At 38.4% G+C, this 28,000-nt stretch overlaps 1 protein-coding gene across 1 annotated transcript in view; it reads right to left on the minus strand.

Annotated features, from left to right (window-relative positions):
- Positions 1-28,000, minus strand: part of WDR72 (WD repeat domain 72) — a 189,239-nt gene that overhangs the window by 75,288 nt on the left and 85,951 nt on the right. The window contains exons 15-17 of the mRNA XM_036282046.1: positions 11,675-12,492; positions 8,787-8,878; positions 4,851-4,930 (exon numbers count right to left, since the gene is read on the minus strand). Of these exons, the coding sequence (XP_036137939.1) occupies positions 4,851-4,930; positions 8,787-8,878; positions 11,675-12,492 (990 nt within the window). The remainder of the gene's footprint in view (positions 1-4,850; positions 4,931-8,786; positions 8,879-11,674; positions 12,493-28,000) is intronic.

Genomic DNA, 28,000 nt, shown 5'->3' on the forward strand with positions numbered 1-28,000 from the left:
ATGACAGCTTCCAATCGCAGAATCCTGTGTGGAACTTTCTTCTGTCCATAACTATAATTCAGAGGGCTACTAGAGGATGTCCTCAGACCCATGGTACATCCAGAGTATGGCCTGTCCTTCCGAATGAGCAGCTGGGCCACATGCCCATGGAAGGATGGCTGCCCCCTCACTGATATCGCCATCATCTCTAGGAGCACCCACAACTGTGATTTAGAATATCCTCTATCCCACTGGATATAACAGTATATAAAAAACTTGGCTCAATATTCTTTCTTAAAAATATCCAGGGATTGCCCTGGCTGGTTTTGCTCAGTGGTTAGAGCATTGGCCTGCGGTCCAGTGAGACCCAGGTTCGGTTCCCACTAAGAGCATGTACCACGGTTGCAGTTTGTCCCCCGCCCTGGTTGGGTCGTAAGGGTGGCAGCCACTTGATGTGCCCCTTTCACATCGATGTTTCTCTCTCTCTCTTCCTCTCTCTCCCTCCTGCTGTAGCTGAACAAAAAATTGGAAAAATGTCCTCGAGGATAAAAAAATAAATAAATTAAATAAATAAATAAAAAAATAAAAATATACAGGGATTTATGTAAATTCATCTAACACTTCTAATTATTGGATTTATATATCATGACCACATTTTGAAAATTTTTTTTAATTAATTTATTTTTGTTACAGATGTTTCTTCTTTTTTTCCCCATTGACACTCTCCTCCTCATTACCCCCTCCCCATACCCGGCTTTGTTGTCTGTGTCTATCGGTTTGTCTCTCCCCTCCTCCCATCACCCCCTCTTCTGAGGGTTGTTAGTCTATACCCTACTTCCACATCTCTGGGTCTACCCAATTCCCCAGACTGTTATGATCATTATATTCCACAAATAAGTGAGATCATGCAGTTTTTTCTTTCTCTGCTTGGCTTGTTTCGCTTAGGATAATACTTTCCAGGTCCCTCTATATCATCTCAAAGGATAAGAGATCTTTCTTTCTTACAGCAGCATAATACTCCATTGTGTATATGTACCACAGCTTTTTCATCCACTCATCTACTGATGGACACTTGGGCTGTTTCAAGATCTTAGCTATTGTAAATAGTGCTGCTATAAACATGGGGGTACATATATTCTTTCTGATTGGAGTTTCAGGCTTCTTAGGGTATATTCCTAGAAGTGGGATCACTGGATCAAATGGCAATTCAATTTTTAATTTTTTGATGTAACACCATATTGTTTACCATAGTGGCTGGACCAGTCTGCATTCCCACCAGCAGTGTACGAGAGTCCCCTTTTCTCCACACCCTCATCAACACTTATTGATTGATGATTTATTGATGGCTGCCATTCTGTCAGGTGTGAGATAATACCTCATAGTTGTTTTAATTTTCATCTTTCTGATGATTAGTGATGTTGAGCATTTCTTCAGATGTCTCTTGGCCATTTGTATGTCCTTTTTGGAGAGGTGTCTATTTAGTTCCTCTGCACATTTTTTAATTGGGTTCTTTGTCTTCCTTTTGTTGAATTGTATGAGTACTCTATATATTTTGGAAATTAACCCCTTATCTGATATATCATTGGCAATTATGCTCTCCCTAGAGTGGGTTGCCTTTCCATTTTGATGATTGTATCTTTTAATGTAGTCCCATGTGTTCATTTTTTCCTTTGTTTCTGTTGCCTTAGGTAATGTATCAGTGAAAATTCTGCTGTGTATGATGTCTAAAATTTTGTTGCCTACATTTTCTTCTAGGATTTTTATAGATTCATGAGTCACATTTAAGTCTTTTATTCATTTTAAGTTTATTCTTGTGTATGGTGTAAATTGATGGTCTACTTTAATTTTTTTATACGTAGCTGTCTAATTTTCCCAACACCATTTATTAAAGAGGCTGTCTTTACTCCACTGTATGCTCTTGCCTCCTTTGTCAAATATTAATTGAGCATAGTGTCTTGGGTCCATTTCTGGTTCTCTGTTCTGTTCCACTGGTCTATATGCCTGTTCTTGTGCCAGTACCAGGCTGTTTTGATTACTGTAGCTTTGTAGTATAACCTGATATCCAGTATTACCATGACCACATTTCTTAACTGCTAAATTTTGTTTGTGTTTTTTGACACATTTGTCACTACATATACATATTATAAGAATAATTAATAGTAGTGTCATTGAAAATCCAGAGGGAGTAAAAATAACAGAATGAAACATATTAACCATAGTGAGTAGGATACTCGGAGCCACAAAAAAGTAAATACTGACTGGCACACACCCAGTTGGAAACAAACTCACAATACACACTTTATGCTCAGTGTGAAATCAATAAATCATGGTTCCAATTCAGAGAAATGATACAGCTTATATGCAGGTAATAACATTATCACAGTATCTGGTATACAGTGGGCATTAAATAAATACTAATGGAATTGAAATAGATTCTGCACACTTTAAAAATGTAAACTGTGGAAAGTATAATTTATTGATAATTTCTAACTATCAATATTAGAGTTTCTCTAGTATATAAATGTAGTAGATAAATTTTGTAGATGATAGGGACACAATTTACCCCCAACAAAATATGGAATTTATACCGTATTTTACAAATTTTGTGATTTTAGTACTGAGCTAGGATTGAAAGCTCTGTGGGTATAAAGCTGTCTTCTGAATGCGAGTTTTATGCAAAGTATTACATTCTTATGAGGGACTATGCAGTGATTTAAAATAAGGTTTACAAATCCATTAGTTAGAAAGAGACGGCCACAAATCTGGGCCATATACTTATCACTAGATGTATTACAGGGCCACAGGCAGCTAGAAATTTAATGTTCTTTTTTTTTTTTTTTTTTTTACTAACACCTTGAAACAGCAAAGTGAAATAGCACAGAGGGCTATGAAAACTCATAAGAGCCCCGAGGCCTGCTTGTAGTTCCATTGTCCAGATTTTCTGGTTTAAAAGCATTTCCCAACACTCAGCTCACAAGGCCCTTTCATGTCTTTTGCAGCATCTCCTAAAAAAGCAATACTTCTGCCCAAGAGGCTTGGATGTCAAATCTCACCCGCTGCGGTTAGATTAGAAAATCCCAAGAACTTTACTGCAGTTTCAAAAACATGCACATTAGCAACCCCAAAGCCTTGCTGTTGCTTTTCCAGCATTTCTTCCGATTTTAGGTATGTTTCTTATGTGAGAAGCAAAAGAGAAAATTTCCAGACAAACTCATTCATCTGAAAAATATGCTCCTTCTTACCTCCTCCCTTAAGGCACACCCCACCCATTCAACTTCTGAAGTAGGATTTTGCTGTCTTACAAAAACATTCCCTTCCCACCTAGTACTCCTAAAATACATTGAAAAGTAGAGTCAAGTTAACCCGCTTCGACTAACTGCTTAAATGAATGGCTTTATTAGTAATTTGAGGGCGGGTTAATGAAGCATTTAAATGGATACTTGCAAAGTCTGTTTTTCCTGAAGGCCTGGGAATTTTCACTCCCACTTTACACATGAAGAAAATAGTCAAGTTCAACATATCTTCCAGAGTCATTCATCAGGTTAGTGGCAGAGATGAGAGGAAAACTGTGAAGCTTGGACTTCCTACAGTGTGAGTCATAAATGCTCTGGTAATATTTTCCTGCTCCTAGCATTTTGCACAAGGTCTTAGTATCATAGAACCTTAAAGATCCATTAGTCCAAATGTGTCCAAACCACATTAAAACTTATCTGAAGGTCAAATGAACAACTACAAAAGATCTTTAGTTAGAGCAATTTAGGATAAATGTTCTGTTGAATTCTTTTTCTTAAGGATTCCCCCCCACCCATTGTTCAATTCTTTGGCTACTGGTGGGGGGGGGGAGTATCACTCCTTTAATAGATAGACTCTTGTAGGGTGATTGCTAATATGCTGGTAAAGTCAACTTGTACTGATGTTCATTGGATTATCACAGAGGCTTTTTCATAGCTATTCATCCATTCATCAAATATTTACTGACTGGCTACTGTCAGTACTGTTTTTCTGGGTGCACTGGTAGAAGAGGGGTGAGTGAGACCAAGTCCCTGCTCTCAGCATGCTGCTATAACAGCGAGGAGACAAGATAGGCAAGCAAAAAAAAAGTATAATTTTCATTAAAAATAAACACAAATAGTAAAATAAAACTGGGCAATGTGATGGTGACTGGAGGCATGGGGTGGGGTGGGTGGCACTATTAGGTGGAGTGATCAGGGAAGACCTCACTCAGGAGCTGGCTTTTGAGCAAATGCTGAATGGAAAAATGAAAATTCCAGCGCAAGAGAACAGTAAGGACCTGAGGTGGAAAGGAGCTTTGTGTGTCCTGGAAATATAAAGAAGGTCAAGGTGGCAAGAATAGAGGCAGAATGATGAGCAAAGAGGTTAGGCTAGGGGAACGCATCTTGAAAACTGTAGGCCACGGTAATAAGTTTCAATAACCTCTCCAATTGTATTTATTTGGTTTTATCGTATCAACCCCCATAGTACATTCTAAGTTCATTTTCTTTGTTTTCCTGTGACCAAAAATGACCATTTTTAATTGGAGTTATAGCTGTTCTCATCTTGCAAGTTTGATATTCATTAAGACACAAACTGAAACTTTAGTGAGTAATAAGTTATTGATAACATTAACATCCCTTCCTCAGCTCCCTCCATTCATACCTACGAACTTGATGATGACCCTTGCATATGTTATTTTCCACTTTTCCCCTCATTATTAGTTTCTGCATTAGCCCTGTTAAATGAAATACCCTGGATGGAGGGCATTGTGTGCGGACAAGAGTACCTACTTACTATACTTTCAAGTAAAGGAGCATATGAATGAACCATAGCAGCAGGAAACTCTTCCATCATCACGAACATGAGCTGAGTCATACCTGCACAGACTGGTCCCTCCAGCAGGAAATGAGCTTCAGAAGTGAAATGTCAGCTTCAGGTATATGGGGTTCATTCTTACCTAGAAATATATAGAACACATTTATATCTCAAAAATATTAAAAATGGATGCACCCCAATGGTCCTCAGCTCCAGCTGCACATTACAATGACCTGGGGATATTTTTTTTCACAAACATCGATGCCCAGGGTCAGACTTCCAGAGATTCTAATTTAATAGGATGAGGGTGGGTCAGGCATTAATACTCTGTAAAAGTACCTCTGATGATTTTCATGTACAGCAAGAGTTGAGAACCATTAATTAATTTGTATGTCATCCTCATAATTATACATATTCCCACTAAATCAAATTTATCTTTATACCTTAAACCCATCTTTGTACTCTTTTGTCAACAAAAAGCAATGACTAATATCCCCACCCAATTCACCAAATTTTATAATTCCTTCTTTATACAAGTATTTCCTGAAATCGTACATTGCATCTATTACACAAAAGCCATATAAAAGACTTCCTTTGACTTGTCCTTACCCAGCTACACTACTCTGATCAATAGGTACATTTGCCTCATGTTGTTATGTATTGTTTATTTTACATTTGCCCTCTTGAATCTCCTTTCTATCCATCTGCCTAATGTTCAGTGTGAAATTTTTAGAGTGAGTGAGGGCTTGGTTTATTTAAATTGATCTATAGAGTGTCCAGGAGTTTCCTACACAAAAAGGCACTTAATAAGTACCTTTTCATTAATGAAAATGTACATATTATCATCCAAGTAAAAAAATCAATGAATTAAGGCTTTCTGATGGGTAAAATATATTATCTAGGTATGAGATCCCCAAATGAGATAAAAACAATGAGGGCTTAGGCTGGAGAGAAAAATGAAAATTATTTAAATTAATGTAATAATATATGTCTGAAATTCTGCTATCACCTTTTAAAATTAGTACTAGTCCAATGTGTAATTCATTAAATCACCATTTTAAATATCAATAGGTATGTGTGTGTGTGTATTACATTAGTGGTCAAGGGAAATGTGCTTTAAGGTATTAGATATAATGTAAATTGAGAACACAAAAGAAATATATATAAGAAACTTATGACTCATTAATATCGTTATCTTTTCCTGAAGGAACATATAATGTGAATTTGAAATGACCAAGATCAGTGCATAAAACATGTAAGTATAATAGAGCACTATGATTTTGAAGTCACATTTTCCATTTCTTCATGAGCACAGCAGGTAAGAGAAAAATGTTTTTGATCTCTCTCCTTTCTTCCTCTCTCCTTTTGTTGACCTTGTGACTCTGCCATCAAAGCGAAGGATTGGTCTCAACTCTAACTGCTTACTGGCGTCCTGGGGCACTTCACAGTACACTTTAATGTGATGTTAAATTTTAATATGAGGCAGAAACAAGAGCCAACTTTTCCTGGCAATGTCAGTGAGTTAAAGAATTAACTGCAACGACAGGGGGAAAGATAAAAAGAAAACATCCCAGATTTACCAATATTACCTAGTCACCATTCTTGCTGACAGAAGTGGGTATTGGTTCCTGTCAACCCTTTGGAATGAGTGCCACAGTATTATTTTACTCTTCGGGCTTTGATTATAGAATGAATAGCATGAAGTACATCCCTCCTTTCCCACTACCTCTTATCTTTCAATTATTAAAACACAAAACCACATTTCCTTATTACCTAACTGGATTTAAGGGCTATAAATACCAACCCTCCACGTTAGGGACACATCGGCAGTAGCACTAGCGGCTCAGGCTGCTTTGGTTGTGGCAGCCATAGGAACACAGGGCCTCCGGGGCTCTGGTTAGCAACTCTTCTGTCTCTGAAACCACCTGTATTGTGCCTTGAATTCGAACCCACTTTCTTGTGTAATAAAAAATGAAAACAAGGGCAAATACCCTCAGAAGGACGACTACCTAAGGCAAAGGCAGGCGACCCAGAATGGGGCCCTATAGGGACAATGTTACTTGGAATCACAGAAGTGAGAAGTGGCCTGACCTAATGCAAAGAGCAAGGAGTTTGGAATCAGATGGAGTTGAACTGGAACCCTGGCCCCTCTGTTCATGACTAAGTCATCTAACTTCCCTGACCCCCCAGTTTTTCTAAGGCTAAAACAGAGATGGTTCCTCCTACTATGTAGAGTCCTTTATATATTAATTGAGATAATGTATGCAAAATTATTAGCATAATTCTTTGAACAGACCAGCCACTCAGTAATTGGAAGCTATTAATAAACTCACACTCTAAATATCCCAACTATTCTTTTCAGTAGCCCTGTGAAGGCCCCTGTGCACTGCTGTTCAGGTCATTACAGTGTAGCAATAATATACTACCCAACTTTGGAGGCAACATACACAGCGAGTCTGGAATATTACCAGTGTAGTAAATACAGCTTTTAAAGAAGTAAAAGCCATGCCCAAAGTTACACAAGTAAGTTGTAAGTGGCAGGACTGGATCCTGAACCTTAGCTATCTCCAGAACCACCGTTCTTTTTGCTATTCATCCACTTAGCCAAAAATATTTGCTTAGTTCTTTGTAGACATTGCTCTAGGAGCTGGGGACATAGCAGTGCACAAAGCTGTCATAAAAAGATAAAACAAAACAAAACTATGCAACTTATATTTTCCTAGCAGAGGTAGATGGCAAATTAAAAAAAAAAAAAAAGATATATAGTATGTCAGAAAAGGATTGTGGAAAACCATAAAATGGGAAGGGGTAGGGTGTGCTGGGAGAAGAGAGGGCATCTTCATTGGTGAAAAGGCATTTAAGGGGGAATTGAAGGATGTGGCGGAGGTGACAGGTGGCAGGCTGACCTCAGTGGAATCTGGGGAGACAGAATCCCAGGCAGAGAAACAGCCAGTGCAAAAGCCCTGAGACCTGCCTGTCGTGTTTGGGTAAAAAGTAAAAGGGCCAGTGCAGCTGGACCCTGGGAAGTGGGAATGAGGACAAAGAGATGAGGTCAGACGGGAGAGTGTGCAATGACGTAGGTAGAAAAGCCGGGTTATATAGGGCTTTGTGATCTATCCTAAGCACTGTGGTTTTTATTCGCAGTGACACAGAAGCCACCAAAAGGTTTTTAAGCAGAAGTGTGAGGTTCTAACTTAGTTTTGAATAGATCATTCTGGTTGCCTGGTTGGGAATAGAGGGTAGGAAACAAAAATAGGAGTAAAGGGGGTGGTTAGTATGCTTCTGTAGTCAAGGTGAGAGGTGACTAAGGGTCATGAGAGCGGTTCTGTAGGGGAGAGAAGCCATCAAAATCTGGGATGTATTCTGAAGGTAGAACCAGCATAATCACTTAAAGGTTAGATCTGAGGTATGAGAGAAAGGGAAAAGTCAAAATGACACCAAAATTTTTGGCCTTCATGACTGGAAGGATAGAATTGCTACTTACTGAGATGTCAAAGATTTGAAGAAGCAGGTTTTAAAAATGAATTAGCTTTTTGGCATCAAAAGAAAATCTAAACAGAAAGATTGTCACTCAGATTTCAAGGACCATTATAGGACTTCTAAAATAGCTCGAAATTTCTCTAATGTGATAATCTCTTATTTGGTAATAAAGATACTGATGTAATAAACTTCCCCATAAACCACATAAGACCTTAATTTGATATAAAATATTTCAGACTTTCAGAAAGTTTCAGACCACCAGGCATTTCAAAGATCATTTGATAAAGCCATCACATCACATGCCTTATAAGATGTTACTAATTTTAATAAAATTTTTCATGTATATTTCAACATTGGAAGAATACAGAAATATAACCATGTGAAATGCAGACTAAGTTAAACAATAAATGGACACATTGCTCATTCTAAACTGTGAAGTGCTATCCAATTATAGAAATATTAGTTATTTTATATCACAGAGGTAAGAAACAGATGAATTATATCTGTAACTTCTTTACCATTTCGTAAATGACTGTAGAAGCTTGAAATATGCAAAATATCATTCCCAGGACTTTTCATTTTGTTATGCACAGATTCCATTTTGAAGGAGCTGTTGAAAAAAGATTTAAAGGATGTTATTGAAGATGTATGAAATATGTGTTGAAAGATAAATTTAAAATATAAATGCATGACCAATTTAACACATTTGGCAAGTGAACACAGATTATTTTTAGCAGTATCTTCCATATTAATCTCTTTGATGAATCTTATTTCCCTGCATTGCTCCTACCTAAAACCTCAATTCCAATTGAATTGTGAATCTTAGTTTACCAGTAATATCTTGTGACCCACTTTTACGGAAGAGATCTTACTACTTTAGGTGTTACACTTTATGGTTAATGCAAAAAAAATTTTTTTTGAATCCTAATATGTTGACTGCTGCCAAAGAATTCTCCCCAGGTGCTGTCAGGACCTGACGAAGGCAGTTTCTTGCCCCAATCCACTGACTCAGCAGAAATTTACAGATACCGTCCAAGGATGTTCTCAGAGCAGATAGCTGGTTCCTTAAAATTCAGTTACCTCATGCACCCGATTGTTAAGCAGACAAGAATTTCCTCAACCTTCACAACCACAGTGAAATGGTTAGATTTGTTGGAAAGATTTGGAGTGAAAAATGTTATGTACATTATTTTGGTTTCCTGAAAAAGGACACATACTCTCTAACAGCTTATCAAATCTGCAGTGACTGATTGGAGGAGCAGTCTCTAATCCTGACACCTCCATTCAACAATTTGTTTTAATCAAGATTTCTGTAAAGAATTTACTAATGTGTGCTAACAATTTTTTAATCCTCACCTGATATTTTTATTTTATTTAATTTTAGAGAGAATGGGGGGGAGAGAGAGAGACATCTACGTGAGTAAAACATGGATTGGTTACCTCCCGTATGTCCTCCAAATGGGGACTGAACCCACAACCTTTTGGTGTGTGGGACGATGCTCTAACTAACTGAGCCACCGGCCAGGGCTATGCGGATGATTTCAAGGCCATTTAAGAGACGGCACAGTGAAAGTCCATCATCTCCCCTAGAGGGCTCGAGACACATCCTACACTAAGGCACTTGGTAATCAGGAACAAACTCAGAGTGAACACCTCTGGCAACAGTAACTGGGTCCCTCACATGCTGTGTGGGATCACAATTAGGCAAACAAATGTAACTTGTTAACAGCCCAAGTTTTTAAGAATTTGAAGAAATCTTAATGATCACCTACTCCACCCACCTCATTTTGTAAACGGGGAAAAGCAAGGCCCACAAGGTTAAGTGACTGCTAGTCCAAAGCCACACGGCTAGTTAAACAGCAAAATCAGGATTTACTCCTGGGTTTTCAGGCTGACTGCATTGTTTAAAACCATACTTTAGGTGCTATGTAATTTTCTTAGTAATAGAAAAAAGTGAAAGAAGCCTAGCTGAAATTTTTTTAAAACATTAAAATGAAAAGAAGAAAATAAAGTACTAACATTTACCAGTCTTTTTTCTCAATATTAGGGCCACAAACAGAAAATGGAAAACGCAGTAGCACAGAAGCATTATAATGGAAGGAAGCATAATACTGAATCCTACATAATCCCCAGGGACTTGCTTTGCCACCAGACCAGAGGCTCACTGAGGGCAGGAGCTCTGCCTATTTATACAGTGCCCAGCACAGATATTTGTTGAATTGAGCTCTTATCAAAGAACAAAAATGTCAAGGACTATTCACCACCATATATTGGGTAGTTCAAACAGTATCTCGCTATAAAGGCTTTCTAGATGGTTTCTCACACTAGTTATTCTCTTTACACTCACCACCTATAATACTTACCTGTACTACAAATATTTTCCCTAGTTTCTTTACCTTCAATGTTTTCTACAAATTTCATTTGCATTTTCTTTGTCATTTAAATGAACTCATATCCAAATGAGAAATTTATTTATATTTCTTCTATAGGCTAATGCTAAGAACATCTTCAGTAAGCATTTGGTGAATTGAATGAAATCTTCTAACATCAGACTAAGAAAAACTACATTGACTTTTAGCAGTGGGAGAGGGTATATACTCAGAGTCAAGGTTAGTAATTAATCAGGCTCTGGAATTAGACTGGTGCTCAGCCCTGAATCTGACTCTAAGAAGCTGAATTATCTTCTCTCCATAAGCCTTGATATTGTCACCTATACAATAAGCAAAATAATAGTGCCTATAACCCAGTTTTACTGTGCATATTAAATAAAATTATGTATGCAAAGGGCTTACCCCAGCTAATATTAAACAATAAAAAATAATAGTTATTATTACTAAACTGTATTTTCTATAAATTAGCTACTGATAGTCTCTTCTATTCTAATATTCCAAAGTATACACTAAATGGTGGGATTTGAGGTATGAGATTTTCAAAATTTTTCTATGTTTATGATAGATAAAATATATCATTATAGGCATTGACTTAAATGTTCTTTGTTCATACTGCAGAACAACTACAATGAATTTTAAGGTGTGTATGTCTGTATCTATCTATCATCTGTCTATCTATCTATCTATCTATCTATCTATCTATCTATCTATCTATCTAATCATTCAGCAACTAGCACTCTGACTTTCCTGGCACACATTATGAGAACACTGGATATTTGTTGAATGAATAAAATTTAAAATATAAATTGATTGCTCAAATGATTCTCCAATCCCCAAAATTAAAACAAGGATTTTCTAAAATGTGTTTGGAGCTAAAGGAGTTGTTGAATATTTATTCTTCATGTGAATAAAGAAAGGAAGGAGGGAGAGAGGCTAGAGAGTTGAATATAGCAAATAATGATAATTATTTAGACTATCTCAAATAAGAATCGTCAAAATCTGTAGGCATGTCTTACCTATCCATTTCATGTGCCAATTCTACAGGCATGTTAACTAATTTGTTAACCAAAAATAGTCTTCTCAATAAATAAACTAGAGTGTTTGACTCATGCAAAGAATCACGATTATTTTCCAGTCCTCTTGGCATCCCAGCCTGATTTGGAAGAGCAGACGTGTATTTATTTGACAAGTCCAGAACTTTATTGGAAAATAAATTTACTTTTGAATAGTCTTTTTTCATTTCAGCATTGCATAAATCCCAACCTGGCAACATCAGTGAGAAGTGATCTTCATTTGAAGCAAGTCCCAAAGAGACAGGGCCTTGAAGCTTCAAAATATTGAGATGCTTAATGCAGAGGTTATCTAACTCGTTATCCACTCCCCAGGGCAAAAGGCAAGATAGGAGCAGTTTGGCTGCATCTATTATGAGGTTGGCATCAACTTTTCTGGATGGCTTAGGGTGTGTCTTTTTGGAGCTCTTCATTTTCTTCTGCCTTTTAATGCCATCAGTTTCTTCTGAAACTGTGATGGAGTTATCCCCTTGGGCTGGGGTTTCACTAGCAGGCTTGGCTTGTGCCTCTGCTGGGAGAGGACCACAGGCAGTTTTATTTCTTTTCAGCGTCAATGTTTTCTTCTCCACTGTACTTTTGGCTCGTCTCGGGATCTCACTACCATTGAATGAATTGGAAGGGTCACTGTCACAGATTGTAGTCATCAGCAGAAGTTCAACAAGGTTTTCCAAGTCAAATAGAAGGATATGAAAGCCAATGTTACTCCATTTTGTCTTCACAGGCAACACGTTAAAAGGACCCGAGAAAGACTTGGCATTCACAACCTAAATATCAAAGAATAACAATAAATGCCTATTATATTAGTTCTTAAGTTTTCATATATCATAGATTGGGCATACACAATATTTAGTAGTGTTTAGCAAAGGGTAAATCATATGCTTAGTTATATTTATGTTACCTATATAAAATATAGTCCTTGGACAAGAAAAGGTGTCCTGCTAAATCATGACTGATAATGGTCTGAAAAAACATAAACATAATTATATTACTTTTTGAATGATAAAGGTCATCTAAACCATCATTATAACAGATGTATTTTAGACACATTCATTAATCTAGTTATAATAAAAAAGTCTAGAACAAGTTATTAAATATGAAAACTATTTTATTTAATGTATGTCACTGCAAATACTGGAAACATATACTCTTATGTTTCCCCAATCTATTTAATTAAAAATGTCACTCCAATAAATTAATATCACCCCAATAAATTTAATTAAAAATTTTAATGTAAGGGTTAAATATAAATTTTATTAGTACACGTTATTTATAGAATGCTCTCTGATGGCCCGATAGATAATTCTCCGAAATGTGCTGTCCAGGCTTTGCACACATAGAGAAGGTGCTGGTGTTTTCCCTGGTATCACATCACTTTTACTGTTACTCTCTGTAGTTCCAGGTTGTGGCAAGAGAGGAGGTGTTGTTTACAATCTGGAGAGCTAGAGGGTGGCAGGAAAAGACAATCTTCCATGCCAAGCTCTGAGCCTTGGTGATGCTGGGGAGTAAAATGGTACTGATATATCTACATGTGAATGCTAGAAACAGCAGGTGGGATAAGGAAGAGGCACACAGAGTTTAGCTCTTTGTCTGGAATACACAGACTTTGGCAAAAGCTACTGAGTCAGAAAGTCAGCAAGTAGAATCCCAGATGGCCAGCTGGCAGACTTTATTCCTCTACTCGCCACAAGATTCAAGACTGCATGACCAGCAACACTGAAGTTAACAGCACAAAATACAAACTCTCAACAAGCCAATATACATTTAACGAGGTAAAACAGAAGATCCAAAAGTTTGAAGGAAAAAATGTCATAGGTGAAGGCATAAGTCTAACACCTTTATAAAAAGAAAAGTCTACTCCTTTTTTTCTTTCATCCTACTGGGTCAGTTCATGCCTCTTCCTGTTCTATCTGACTCAAAAGACAAAGTGTTTAAACATGGCTGGTTTTACCCCCTGCTTTTGAAGGTAGAAATGCACTAACATGTTCTGATAAAAATTCTTTCTGAAAACACTGTGGATTCCCCGAGTTTGTTGTAAAATATTTGACCTGCCAACCAATCACAACCACAAAATACATGTCCTCAAACTGTTTCTTAAAATTACCTTCATCTTCTGGCTTTTGTGACTTTGTGCAATAATACAAATATTTAAATACTGAGAAAACATACAGATGTTTGCATAATAGATGCAAAAATATTTTAAATATTTAGTTATGTTAGAGCAATAAGAGTTTAGAAATGATCTAATCTGATCCCTTCCCCTTTAATTAAGGGAAAACAAGGAACAGAGAAGTAACTTGTTCAGTATTGCCCATTTGGTAAATAGCCTATCAGGATTCCAACTCTGTTTTTTCTGATTCTTCTTCAGATGACATTATCCACTCAAAATTTTTAAACACTGAAATATGTTTCTTTTTTCTCATTTCTGAGCTATGCAAGAGGTCCCGTTAGCTAAGCATTTATTTTATGAAACACCAATTTTTTTCTTTATACTGAGATGTAGAAGGAAAAAATTGTCATCATTATACTGAGATGTAATAAGAAAAAATAGTCATCATTACATGAAAAGATTCACTAATGTACTGACTATGTATAAAATTAGTACCCAAACACTTGTTCTGTTCATTTTATTATTTTTCTTTATTGATTTTAGAAAGAGGAAGAGAGAGAAACATCGATGAGAGAGAACATTGATCGGCCGCCTCCTGCATGACCTCCACTGGGCATTGCCCTGACTGGGAATCGACCAATGACCTCCTGGTGCATGATGGGTCGATGCTCAACCACTGAGCCACACTGGCTGGGCAACACTTGTTCTTTCTAACATAAAGGCCCATCCCTAATCCTATTAGATGGTGCAATCCAACTGCAAAGGAGACAGCAGACACTGTTCGAGATGCAGACACACTACATCCAGATGGTGATGTCAGAAATACCTGAGTCACGCCCAGTACCACTGAGAAATAAGGATCCAGACAAAAGACCAGTTAACTGAAGAAGAAAACATGAATTCCTGATGCTTCCAATGAAAAACATCTGTGCACTGAAACTTTTTCAAAATCAAATTAAATGAAATCTGGAGGAACACATTTTCCCAATCAGATCTGTTGCCACATTTCTATAGCTTATAAATAATAAAGTTTGCCAATAATATAAATTATATAGAAAAGACAGCTTTGAGATCAAATCATTATAAGCCAACTGTCCATCTCCTTCATTAGGTAATTACACATTTAAAAGCAGCCACTGGAGAGCTTATTATGCTCAAAACTAAATTTAAGTAAAAGTCACTAATTGTTGGGAAATGCAATAGAGATATGGGTTTGTCATTTTCCAGAGCAATTGTACTTCTTTTTCAGCTTCTGTATGCCAGGCAGTAACTATCAGACACATTTCTATTTTACATTGCTGACTCAAATTTATTAGCGTAAAACATTATCACTATACCCTATATTCTGCTATTAAAACAGAATTGTTTTCCCCTCAAAAAAGAGAGACATGGGTTTGTGTTCTTGTACACAGTCCCGCAGCACCAAACAACTGGCCGAGCCAAGATTCAAACCCAAGTCATTTTGACTCTAGATCTATGTTTTAACAATCCCTTCTGATTTTTTTTTCTTAACACCTTTATTGATGTGTGATTTGCATACCATAAATTTCATCTGTAGTAAGAGAGTTCAGTTCAATGATTTTTAGTAAATTTTCAGAATTGTGAAACTATCACTATCACCCAGTTTTAGGACATTTCCAAAAAAACCTTGTGACCATTTGCTGCCTCTCCCCATTCCTATCCCCATCCCCAGGCAACCATCAGTATACTTTCTGTTTCTATGAATTTTCCTTTTCTGGACATTTTATAGAGATGGAATCATCACTATGGGCTTTTGCATCTGCCTGCTTTCACTTAAGCTGTGTTTTTGAGACTCACGTTGTAGTACGTATCAATATTATATTCTTCTTTAATGTTGTGTCGCTATTAGCTTTATACTGGACAAATGATTTTAGAACTGAAAACATAAATGTTTTAATGTGTCCATTTGAGCTCTTCTTTATGCCAGTGAAAATATTTCCTTGGCACATTTCTTTTCTTCCACATCTTCACCATTTGAGTCTAGGGGCACGTATCATTTTGATGTGGCCCTTCTCTGAACATCTTTGCTTATTGTCCGCCTCAAACCCGACCCGCACAGTCTGTCGAAGTATTCAAAGACAGAAACGTGCTTTGAGCAAATGTGCTTTTAGACCCTCAAAAGTTCCTAAATGCCTATGGAAGGAAGTCCAGTTCCAATGGCTGGGCAGACCCAGATGTCCAGTCAAGTCCTTTTTCCTTTTCTTACCTAAGTTTACTACCCCTCCTCATTCATTTGGTCACATTTCTTTCTTTTTCTTTTTTTTAATCCTCACTTTAGGATACTTCTTCCATTTTTTGTACAGATAGAGCGGGAGGGAGAGAGAGGAAGGGAGAGAGAGAGAGAAACATCGACGTGAAGGGACACATCGAGTGGTTGCCACCCGCACGACCAACCAGGGCCGGGGACAAACTGCAACCGAGGTACGTGCCCTTAGCGGGAACCGAACCCGGGTCTCTCTGGACCGCAGGTCGACGCTCTAACCGCTGAGCCAAACTGACCAGGGCTGGTCACATTTCTTTAGCTGACCCTCCTGCCTGTTTGGCTCGTTCCCACATGTGAGGCTTTGCCTCTACTTGTTACCTTAATAGCGTCCTCCTCCTCTTCTCAGGCTCTGGACCAAGTCCAACCTCCTACAGTTTGCTCCTCAGCCATGCCAGTCCCATAGTCTCTCTCTCCTCTCTCAGCTCTCCTCAGTTCACTTGTAGCCTTCAGTCATGGACATTTTTATGTGTGGAACTTTCATCTTTCCCAAGGTGTGAAGCGAGTCTGATCCAGGAACGATATCCTACGTTGTCTGGTGTGGATTGTTTGAGAGCGGGATTCATGTCCGCTTCTTTCGACTACTTCTCAAATCAGTTACTTAACAAACAGTAGTATTTAAGAAAATGTATGGAAGTTTTTAACAGCTCCTACACAACCAGAAACACAAATGCATAAAATAGTACTAACTGATGAAAACAGTTTGTTTCCCTCTAAGACAAAAAGTGAATAAAAGTGAAAATTAGCTTCACCAGGAAAAAGCTAGATATGTGCATCCGATCCCTTACTGTAACATTAGATAGTCTTTTTTTAAGGGGTGAGATGAAAGAAGTCCAGCACCACAACGAGGGCTATCTAAAGGTCAATCCATCACCACCTGATATGCTTGGTGCCTTAGCAAAGTAAGAGATGCTTGGGTCTAATTTTCAATCTAGATGGGCTTTCATTTCCTTCCATTCAGACAACAGAGAGTTACCTTAAAACAAAAAAATGAAATGAGGAACCATGACATTTCTACCCCATTGCCACACGGCAACGGTTTATTTAAACATGGCCCTGGAAGTTAGGAAAAATGACATTTAGTCACTGGTACAACCCATTTCTTTCTTGATTTGTGATCAGGGTTTTATATTGTCTCCTCATCACATTCTTTGTTTGCCAATGCTTTTCACCAAGCTACATGGAAACATACTGAAAAGTCAGTAACACTCTAATTTGAAACTATCAAGAAGGTATTATTTGTGTTCTAAAACATGCTTAAGAAACCATGGTTACTGCAACATCAGCCTCCTCACTAAGAAAATCGGCTCTATTTCTTGACATCCCTAGCAGCATTCTCCCAGGGAGGCAGACTTAAATCCTGATAGCATCCTTTCCTTCTCTTTTCTTAAGTTTACTCTTTCTCCAATACCCCTCATACCAAGTCCTGGCCTTCACATTTGATTAATCATTCATTCATCCATCCATCCATCAACTCTTTTTATTTTTTTATTCCTCACCAAGGTCATTTTTGCATTTATCTTCAGATAGAGCAGGAGGGAGAGAGGGAGGAAGAGAGAGAGAGAGAAACACCTATGTGAGAGAGACACGTTGAGTGGTTGCCTCCCACACAACCCCAACCAGGGTGGGGACAAACTGCAACCAAGGTACGTGGCCTTAGCAGGAACCGAACCCGGAACTCTCTGGTTCTCAGGCCAACGCTCTAACCGCTGAGCCAAACTGGCCAGGGCCCATCCAACAACTCTTTACTGAGCATCTACTGTGTGCCACCCGCTGTGCCATATGTGAAAGGCTCAATGCTGAGCAAGACAGAGTCCCTGCAGCAGGCAGCTGGCAGTCTAGTTCCTCCCACTTGAACTTCTTCCCAGCCTCCTCTCCTAGTTGTCAACTGTGGCTGGCACTGCTGCCCGATTCTTCTGCTGCTAATTGCTTGTCTTGGCCTTCTGGCCTTTTCTGATTTCTCTGCCTCTGTATCTCTTCTCACACAGAGAAGCCTTTACACCCATCAACCGAAATTCTACCCCTAAAGAAAGCTCATTTCCCTAAGAGACGTAACCTCATAAACCTTTTCTAATCTCTCCTTCCAGTTGTAATCTTGCTTTCCTTGGACGTTTCATGACATTTTCATTTTTTTTCCCAACATTTACCTTTTGTCATCATCGTACGTATCCTTATTTTCATCGGCTGCAATCTCCGAAAAGCTGAGCCTGCCTCGGTCTCTGCGATACACCAGCAAGAATTTGTTCTGCTAAGATTTCATAAAATACTGGGATTTTTATAAAAGAATTTCATTGAGCCTAAAGGTGCTGAATAAGCTGAGTCACGTAACCACTGAGGGTAAACTTACTGATTCCATGGCTTTCTCTCGTAACTATTAAGTACTGAGCCATAATGATTGAAGATGTTATTCCAGGTCTTATTGAACAATAACAAATAAAAGCCGGCGCATTTTAAAAGATTGTTATTAAGTTCACTTTTGTTTATGGTAACTTGGGATTCAGCCCTTGGGTGTTAGTTCTGCACATTTCTGTAAACCCATCTCTAACCTCTGTGTGACCAGAGAAATTCACTTAAGAAACTGTCGCCTAAGTGAAAAATAAGTGTCTCACAACACTAGCTCATTTAAGCACCTAATTACAGGGTCAGTCAAGAGTCAACCTGCTCCATAACAGATTGCCTTTGTCAGTGGGTTCCCATCTACCGGAGCTTCACTTAGGGGGCCCTCACTATTGGCTCCTGTTACATTTGGATAGCGTTGCCTTGACTTTGAACTATGTCTGCTCAAAATCTTATTGATGCAGAAGTTGGACTAATTTAGAAAAGAACAAAAGTGTGCTATAAGTAATCCATTTATCCATAGGTGGCAAATGAAAACCACTGTTTTCTGTCCCTTCTCTGAAAGCACCTGTGCTTAAAATCAGAACACTTTTCTGGTCCCTTAAAAATGTTTTGAAATAGAATTTCAGGGTGAAAAGAAATATACTTTTTAAATGTTGGTAAGATTAGACTGTGGCCCACCAAGTTTGTTTCAAAACACACTTCAATCAAGAATAAATGTATATGTTACTTTGTTATACTGTTAAAGATTTCAGCATTTGAAATTATTTATTAATTCAATAATAGAAAATTTGCCTTGATGTTTTTTAGTGAGAAAACCTTAATGACTATTGTATTTATCTGTGATATAAGTATTAAACTTTGCCCAATTTCCTATTTATCTTTTCTTTATCAATTTGTAAGAGCCCATTTTTCTTTAAAAATATTAGTCCTGTATTGAATATATTGCAAATAATTTTCAAGTCTCATTAAGTTTTAAATTTGTAGGCAAGAAAGCTTGTAATATAATTTAAAATGTTTTAATAGTTAAGATTATACTCTTTTTTCATTTTTCTTTTAGAAATGTTGCCACTCTTGGGCCCTTCGCACCCCAATTAATAAAGACAATTACTATGTATTCTCTTTTAGTCATCTTTCAATATTTAAAACTTTTATTCATCTGAAATTTATTTTTGTTAAAGGTAGAAAGAAAGGATATTATTTTATATTTTTTGCAAATATTACACTCAATTATTCAAAAGCCACTTATAAACTTTTTTTGTAGAATTTTAAGTGCCATTTTTTTTCTTAAGAGCAAATTGTGATTTATATACATGTTCCTTCCTGGGCTCTTTTATTCTTTTTCTTTTTTTTTTATTAATTTTTGTTACAGATGTTTCTCCTTTTACCTCCACTAATTCCCCCTCCTCCCTCCTTGCCCTGTCCCCAGCTTTGTTGTCCATGTCCATTGTTCATGCATACATGCATATAAGTTCTGTGGTTTATCTCTCCTCCACCACCCCCTCTTCTGGGGATTGTCACTCTGTATCCCACTTCCACGTCTCTGGGACTACCCCATTCCTCAGACTGTTATGTTCATTATATTCCACAAATAAGTGAGATCATATGATACTAGTCTTTCTCTGCTTGGCTTGTTTCACTTAGGATGATACTCTCCAGGTCCCTCCATGTAGTCTCAAAGTATAAGCAATCTTTGTTTCTTACAGCTGCACAGTACTCCATTGTGTACATGTACCACATCTTTTTAATCCACTCATCAACTCAGGGAGACTTGGGTTGTTTCCAGATCTTAGCTATTGTAAATAGTGCTGCTACAAACATGGGGGTACATATATTCTTCCTGAATGGTGTTTCAGGCTTCTTAGGGTATATTCCTAGAAGTGGGATCACTGGGTCAAATGGAAATTCAATTTTTAATTTTTTGAGGTAACACCATATTATTTTCCATAGTGGCTGCAACAGTCTGCATTCCCACCAGCAGTATACTAGAGTCCCCTTTTCTCCACAAGCTCACCAACACTTGTTGTTTGATGATTTGTTGATGGTGGCCATTCTGACAGGTGTGAGGTGATACCTCATTGTTGTTTTAATTTGCATCTCTCTGATGATAGTGATGTTGATCATTTCTTCATACATCTCTTAGCCATTTGTATGTCCTGTTTGGAGAGGTGTCTATTTAGTTCCTCTGCCCATTTTTTAATTGGGTTCTTTGTCTTCCTTTTGTGGAGTTGCATGAGCACTCTATATATGTTGGAAATTAACCTCTTATTTGATATATCATTGGCAATTATGCTCTCCCATACAGTGGCTAGCCTTTCCGTTTTGATGATTGTATCTTTCACTGTGCAGAAGCTTTTGATTTGATGTAGTCCCCTATGTTCATTTTCTCCTTTGTTTCTATTGCCTTAGGTGATGTATCAGTGAAAATTCTGCTGCATATCATGTCTGAAATTTTGTTGCCTACAGTTTCTTCTAGGATTTTTATGGATTCATAAATCACATTTAAGTCTTTTATCCATTTTGAGTTTATTCTTGTGTAAGGTGTAAGTTGATGATCTAGTTTCATTTTTCTGCATGTAGCTGTCCAATTTTCCCAACACCATTTATTAAAGAGACTGTCCTTACTCCACTGTATGCTCTTGCCAACTTTGTCAAATATTAATTGAGCATATTTCCTTGGGTCCATTTCTGGGTTCTTTGTTCTATTCCACTGGCCTATATGCCTGTTCTTGTGCCAGTACCAGGCTGTTTTGATTATAGTGGCTTTCTAGTATAACCTAAAATCTGGTAATGTGATCCCTCCAACTTTGTTATTCTTTTTCAAGATTGTTGTGGATATTTGAGGTCTTTTTTGGTTCCATATGAACTTTTGAAGTACTTGTTCTAATTCTGTGAAGTATGCCATTGGTATTTTGATGGGGATTGCATTGAATCTATAGATTTCTTTGGGTCGTAGGGACATTTTAATGATGTTAATTCCTCCAATCCATGAACAGGGTATGTGCTTCCACTTTTTTATATCTTCCTCTATTTCTTTTTTCAATGACCTGTAGTTTTCTGGGAATAGGTCCTTTATTTCTTTGGTTAAGTTTATTCCTAGGTATCTTAATTTCTTTGCCGCAATGATAAATAAGATTGTTTTCTTAGTATCCCTTTCTGTGAGTTCATCATTGGTGTATAAGGATGCCATCGATTCCTTGACGTTAATTTTGTATCCTGCTACTTTTCCAAATTCATTTATTAAGTCTAGTAAATTTTTGATGGAGTCTTTGGGGTTTTCTTCGTATAGTATCATGTCATCTGCGAATAATGACAGTTTTACTTCCTCCTTCCCAATTTGGATCCCTTTTATTTTTTCTTCCTGTCTGATTGCTGTGGCTAAGACTTCCAGTACTATGTTAAATAAGAGTGGCGAAAGTGGGTATCCCTGTCTTGTTCCTGTTCTTAAGGGAAATGCTTTTAGTTTCTGCCCATTGAGTATGATGTTGGCTGTAGATCTTTCATATATGGCCTTTATTATGTCGAGATATGATCCCTCTATTCCCACATTGCTGAGCGTTTTTATCAGAAATGGATGCTGGATTTTGTCGAAGGCTTTTTTGGCAGCTATTGATATGATCATGTGATTTTTATTCTTCATTTTATTTATGTGGTGTATCACGTTTATTGATTTGTAAATATTATACCAGCCTTGCATCCCTGGAATGAATCCCACTTGGTCATGGTGGATAATTTCTTTGGTGTATTGCTGGATCTGATTTGCTAGTATTTTGTTCAGGATTTTGGCGACTATATTCATCAGGGATATTGGCCTGTAGTTTTCTTTCTTTGTAGTGTCTTTTTCTGGTTTTAGAAGTGGAATTATGCTGGCTTCATAAAACAAGTTTGGAAGTCTTCCTTCTTCTTGAGTTTTTTGAAATAGTTTGAAGAGAATGGGTGTTTGTTCTTCTTTGAATGTTCGGTAAAACTCCCCCGTGAAGCCATCCATGCGTGGGCTTTTGTTTGCTGGGAGAATCTTGATTACATCTTCAATTTCTGCTGTTGTTATTGTTCTGTTCAAGTTTCCTATCTCTTCCTGGTCCAGTTTTGGGAGACTATGTGTTTCTAGAAATTTGTCCATTTCGCTTAGATTGTCGAATTTGTTGCCATATAATTGTTCATAGTAGTTGTTAACGATGTTTTGTATTTCTGTGGTGTCAGTTGTTACTTCTCCTCTTTCATTTCTGATTTTGTGTATTTGGGTTCTCTCTCTTTGTTTCTTGGTGATTCTAGCTAAGGGTCCATCAATCTTGTTTATGTTTTCGAAAAACCAGCTCTTTGTTTCATTGATTCTTTGAATTGTTTTTTTGGTCTCCTTGTCATTTATTTCTGCTCTGATCTTTACTATTTCCTTCCTTCTACTTGCTCTGGGGTTTTCTTTTTGTTTGCTCTCTAGTTCTTTAAGTTCTGAGGTTAGAGAGACTATTAGAGATTTTTCTTGGTTTTTGAGGTAGGCTTGTAGTGCTATGAACGTCCCTCTCAGAAGTGCTTTCACTGCATCCCATAGATTTTATGTTGTTGTATCTTCATTTTCATTGGTTTTCAGAAAGTTTTTAATTTCTTCCTTGATCTCCTCTGTAACCCATTCATTGTTTAATAACATGCTATTTAGCTTCTATGTGTTCAATGTCTTTGTATGTTCTTCTTGCAGTTGATTTCTAGTTTCATGCCCTTGTGATCTGAGAAGATGCTTGATATGATTTCAGTCTTCTTGAACTTGTAGAGACTTAGTTTGTGCCCTAACATATGGTCTATCTTTGAGAATGTCTCATGTGCACTTGAGAACAATGTGAATTCTGTAGTTTTGGGGTGTAATTCTCTGTAGATATCTATTAAATCAATTTGGTCCAGTGCTTCATTTGGAATCTCTGTTTCCTTGCTAATTTTTTGTCTAGAGGATCTATCCAGTGATGTCAGTGGGGTGTTGAATTCCCCTGCTATGATTGTATTGCCATCAATTTCTCCTTTGAAGTCCTCCAGATGATTTGAATATATTTTGGTGCTCCTATATTGGATGCATATATGTTTATCAAGATTTTATCTTCCTGTTGGATAGATCCTTTCAATATTATGTAGTGGCCTTCTTTGTCTCTAGTTTTGGCCTTCATTTTGAAATCTATTTTATGAGATATGAGTCTTGCTACCCCGGCTTTTTTTTCCTTTCCATTTGCTTGGAAGATTTTTTTCCATCCCTTCACTTTCAACCTATGTGAGTCTTTTGTTGTGAGGTGGGTCTCTTGTAAACAACATATTGATGAGTCATGCTTTCTTATCCAATCAGCTACTCTGTGTCTTTTTATGGGAGCATTCAATCCATTTACATTTAAGGTGATTATTGATATGTACTTATTTATTGCCATTTTTGTTTAGTGTGGTTATATTTTTCTTCCTATTTCTCCTGCTAATTACAGGAGTCCTTTTAACATTTCTTGCAGTGTTGGTTTGGTGCTAAGGTATTCCCTTAGCCTTTTTTTTTTTGTCTGAGAAGCTCTTTATTTGATCTTCTATTTTGAATGATAGCCTTGCTGGGTAGAGTAGTCTTGGATTCAGTTTCTTGTTTTTCATGACCTTGATTACTTCATGCCACTCCCTTCTGGCCTGTAGTGTTTCTGTTGAGAAGTCAGCTGAGAGCCCTATGGGGTTTCCTTTGTAGATAACCTGTTGCTTCTCTCTTGCTGCTTTTAGGATTCTCTCTTTGTCTTTAATTTGTGGCATTTTAATTACTATGTGTCTTGGTGTGGGCCTTTTTGGGTTCTTCTTACTTGGGGCTCTCTGTGCTTTTTGACCTTGAATGCCTTCTTTCTTCACCTAATTAGAAACGTTTTCTGTCACTATTTCTTCAAATATATTCTCTAACCCTTGCTCATTTTCTTCTTCTTCGGGGACTCCTATGATGCGAATGTTATTACGTTTCCTTCCAGTTGTCCCACAGTTCTCTTAAGCTGTTTTCCTGTTTTTGAATTATTTTTTCCTTTTGGTTTTCTGATTGGTTGATTTTTTTCTACCATATCTTCTAATTGACTGATCCGATCCTCAGCTTCCTCTACTCTGCTATTTAGACTTTCCAATGTATTTTTTATTTCTGATATGTCATTCTTCATGTCTTCTTGGTGGTTTTTAATTTCCAGCTGGTTGATTTTCAACATTTCTATGTCTTTACTCATGGTGCTCATGTCCTTACACATGCTGTTCAGCTTCCTCAAGATCATGGCTATGAATTCTAGTTCTGTGAACTTGCTTAACTGCACCTCATTTATCTCATCTTTGGTAGAGGTCTCTTGATCTTTCATTTGGCTTTTGTTTCTGTGTTTCATCATTTTGGCTATCACAGTGGACTTTGGAGTCTGTCAAATTTTCCCTGTGGGTGTTGGTGTTCTGCTATTTGTGGCTCCCTCTCCTGGGTTTTGATGACGCAGGGAGGACCCACTTTACACACCACTGTCAAGTCTTAACTTTCCTTGTTAGAGTTGCTTGCCCAGGGAATGGTAGTTATCCTCTAGCTTTTTTGCCCGGAGGCTATTAGTAGTGGTCACCTGAAGAATCTTGGTTTCTGAGTTGACTGAAAAACTCCCTCAGGTGCTCAGTGTAAGAGGATTTCCAGAGGGTAGGGCAGATGCTGGTTGTTAATAGGCCTCAATTAGCATTTCAATGGCCACCGAGTGGGGTTGAATCTCAGAGGGAACTAGGAAGATGGCCACAGTCCTGCATGGCTGCACTCAGCAAAAGCTCTAAGCACCCTCCAAATCCCGAGTGTCCCCACACAGTTCCAGTCCAGTCTGCCCTCCCTCTGCCGAAACTAAGGTGAGTGGCTGCTGCCAATTTAGCCAATTTTCGGGCTCTGCGCCGTGGAGCCGCCTGGGACTTTAACCCGAGGGTGCTGCTCCCAGCTAAGTGTGGCTGAGGCTGCGGCACCAGCCAAAGTCGCAGGACCCAGCCGAGGTCGCAGGACCCAGCTGAGGAAACCGCAGGTCCCAGCCGAGGCAGCTGCTGGTCCCAGCTGAGGCCACAGGACCCAGCCGAGGGCAAAGCTTCCAGTGGAGGCCACAGCAGGTCCCAGCTGAGTCCCTGGTCCCAGCCCCGGCCGCTGCGGACTGTGTGTTCCCAGACCCCTCTCGCATCCTCGCAAGCCCACCAGGATTGAGTCAGTGTCCCTGGTTATGTGGTCCTCCAAACTGCCTTTTGGTTGCCCCTTCCTGACGATTTGTCTTTATTTCGTTGTAATTCCAGTTTGGTCCTGGGAAATGGTCTGTGTAGCTCCATTCACTCTGCCGCCATTTTTTCTCCTCTTTTATTCTTTTTCATTTATCTATTTCAGTGTTCTTGAACCAGTATGAATTATAATGCAGATAGATAATAGATAGATAGATAGATAGATAGATAGACAGACAGATAGATAGAAAGATAATGTTTCCTTCTATAAAGAAAGTCCCATGCCCATCATTCCTTTTTTTCCTAATTTTTCTTAGCTCATTTTATACATATTTTGCCAGAATTTTCTAATCAACTCATGAAGTTTCCAAAAACACACCAAGGAGATTTGGAAAGTTATTGTTATTAGATGTAGAGATTTATAATTATGTTAATCTTTAAGATATAGGGGTTGCATTATGTGATTAAATTAAGATATTTTCATGTCTTTTAGTAATTTTTAAAATATGCTTAGTAATGTTTAAAACATGTTTTAAAGCACATGGTGTTACCTATTTCTTATTAAAGTTATCCCTGTTGATGCAGGAAAAATGGCGGCGGAGTGAACGGAGCTACACAGACCGTCTCCCAGAACCAAACTGGAATTACAACTATAACACAGACAAATCGACGGGAAAAACCAACAGAAAAGCAGCTTGCGAAGACCATACAACGAGGGACACTGACTCCATCCCGGTAGGCTTGCGAAGGCGCGAGACGGGGCTGGGAGCCCAAGGTCGGCAGCTCGGCAGCGGCCTTAGCTATAAGCGGCGCCCGCGGGTTACACTCCCAGGCGGCCCCACAGCGCAGCCGGGACTGAGGCTAAAACAGCCACAGCCACTCACCTTGGGCTCCGGCAGAGGGAGGGCAGACTGGACTGGAACTGTGTCGGGACACTTGGGGTTTGGAGGGCTCTCGGAGCTTTGGCTGAGTGCAGCCACTCAGGACGGTGGCTACATTGCTTCTTCCCAGGGCTCTGAGAGAGGCAGCAGCCCCTCCCTCGGAGATCCAACCCCACCCTGTGGGCCATTGAAGTGTTAATTGAGGCTCACTAAGGACCAGCATCTGCCCCACCCTCGTGAAAGCCCCTTGGCTGAGCACCAGAGGGAGTTTTTCAATCAACTGACAACCCAAAACTCATCAATTAACCTAGACTGCTAGCTTCCAGGCAAAAAGCTAGAGGATAACAGTACGTTTCCTGGGCTGGCAGCTTTAACCAGGAAAGTAAGACTTGACAGTGGTGTTCAACGCGGGTCCTCCCTCGCTCATCTAAACACAGGAGAGGGAGCCACAAACAGCAGAACACCAACACCCACAGGGAGAACTTGACAGGCTCCAAAGCCCAGAGTGATAGCTAAAATGGTGAAACACAGAAACAGAAGCCAAATGAAAGAGCAAACCACCTCCACCGAAGATGAGATCAATGTGGAGCAATTAGGCATGTTAACAGAGCTAGAATTCAGAGCCATGATCTTGAGGAAGCTGAACAGCATGAGTAAGGACATAGAGACACTGAAAATAAGCCAAATGGAAATTAAAAACCAACAAGAAGAGATAAAAAATGACATATCCGAAATGAAAAACACATTGGAAGGTTTAAAAAGCAGAGTAGGGGAAGCTGAGGACCGGATCAGCGAATTAGAAGACAGGGTAGAAAAAATCAACCAATCAGAAAAACAAAAGGAAAAAACTATTAAAAAACAGGAAGACAGCTTAAGAGAACTATGGGACAACTGGAAACGTAATAATATTCGCATCATAGGAGTCCCCGAAGAAGAAGAAAAGGAGCAAGGGATAGAGAATATATTCAAAAAAATAGTGAGAGAAAACTTCCCTAATTTGGTGAAGGAAGAAGGCATTCAAGTTCAAGAAGCACAGAGAGTCCCAAGTAAGAAGAACCCAAACAGGCCCACACCAAGACACATAGTAATTAAAATGCCACAAATTAAAGACAAAGAGAGAATCCTAAAAGCAGCAAGAGATAAGCAACAGGTTACCTACAAAGGGAACCCCATAAGGCTCTCAGCTGACTTCTCACAAGAAACACTACAGGCCAGAAGGGAATGGCATGAAGTAATCAAAGTCATGAAAAACAAGAATCTGAATCCAAGACTACTCTACCCAGCAAGGCTATCATTCAAAATAGAAGATCAAATAAAGAGCTTCCCAGACAAAAAAAAAGCTAAGGGAATACATTAGCACCAAACCAGCACTGCAAGAAATGTTAAAAGGACTGCTGTAATTAGCAGTAGAAATGGGAACAAAAATAGAACCACACTAAACAAAAATGGCAATAAATAAGTACATATCAATAATCACC

This window comes from Molossus molossus, unplaced genomic scaffold (genome assembly GCF_014108415.1).
Source record: "Molossus molossus isolate mMolMol1 unplaced genomic scaffold, mMolMol1.p scaffold_m16_p_1, whole genome shotgun sequence".
Taxonomy (NCBI): domain Eukaryota; kingdom Metazoa; phylum Chordata; class Mammalia; order Chiroptera; family Molossidae; genus Molossus; species Molossus molossus.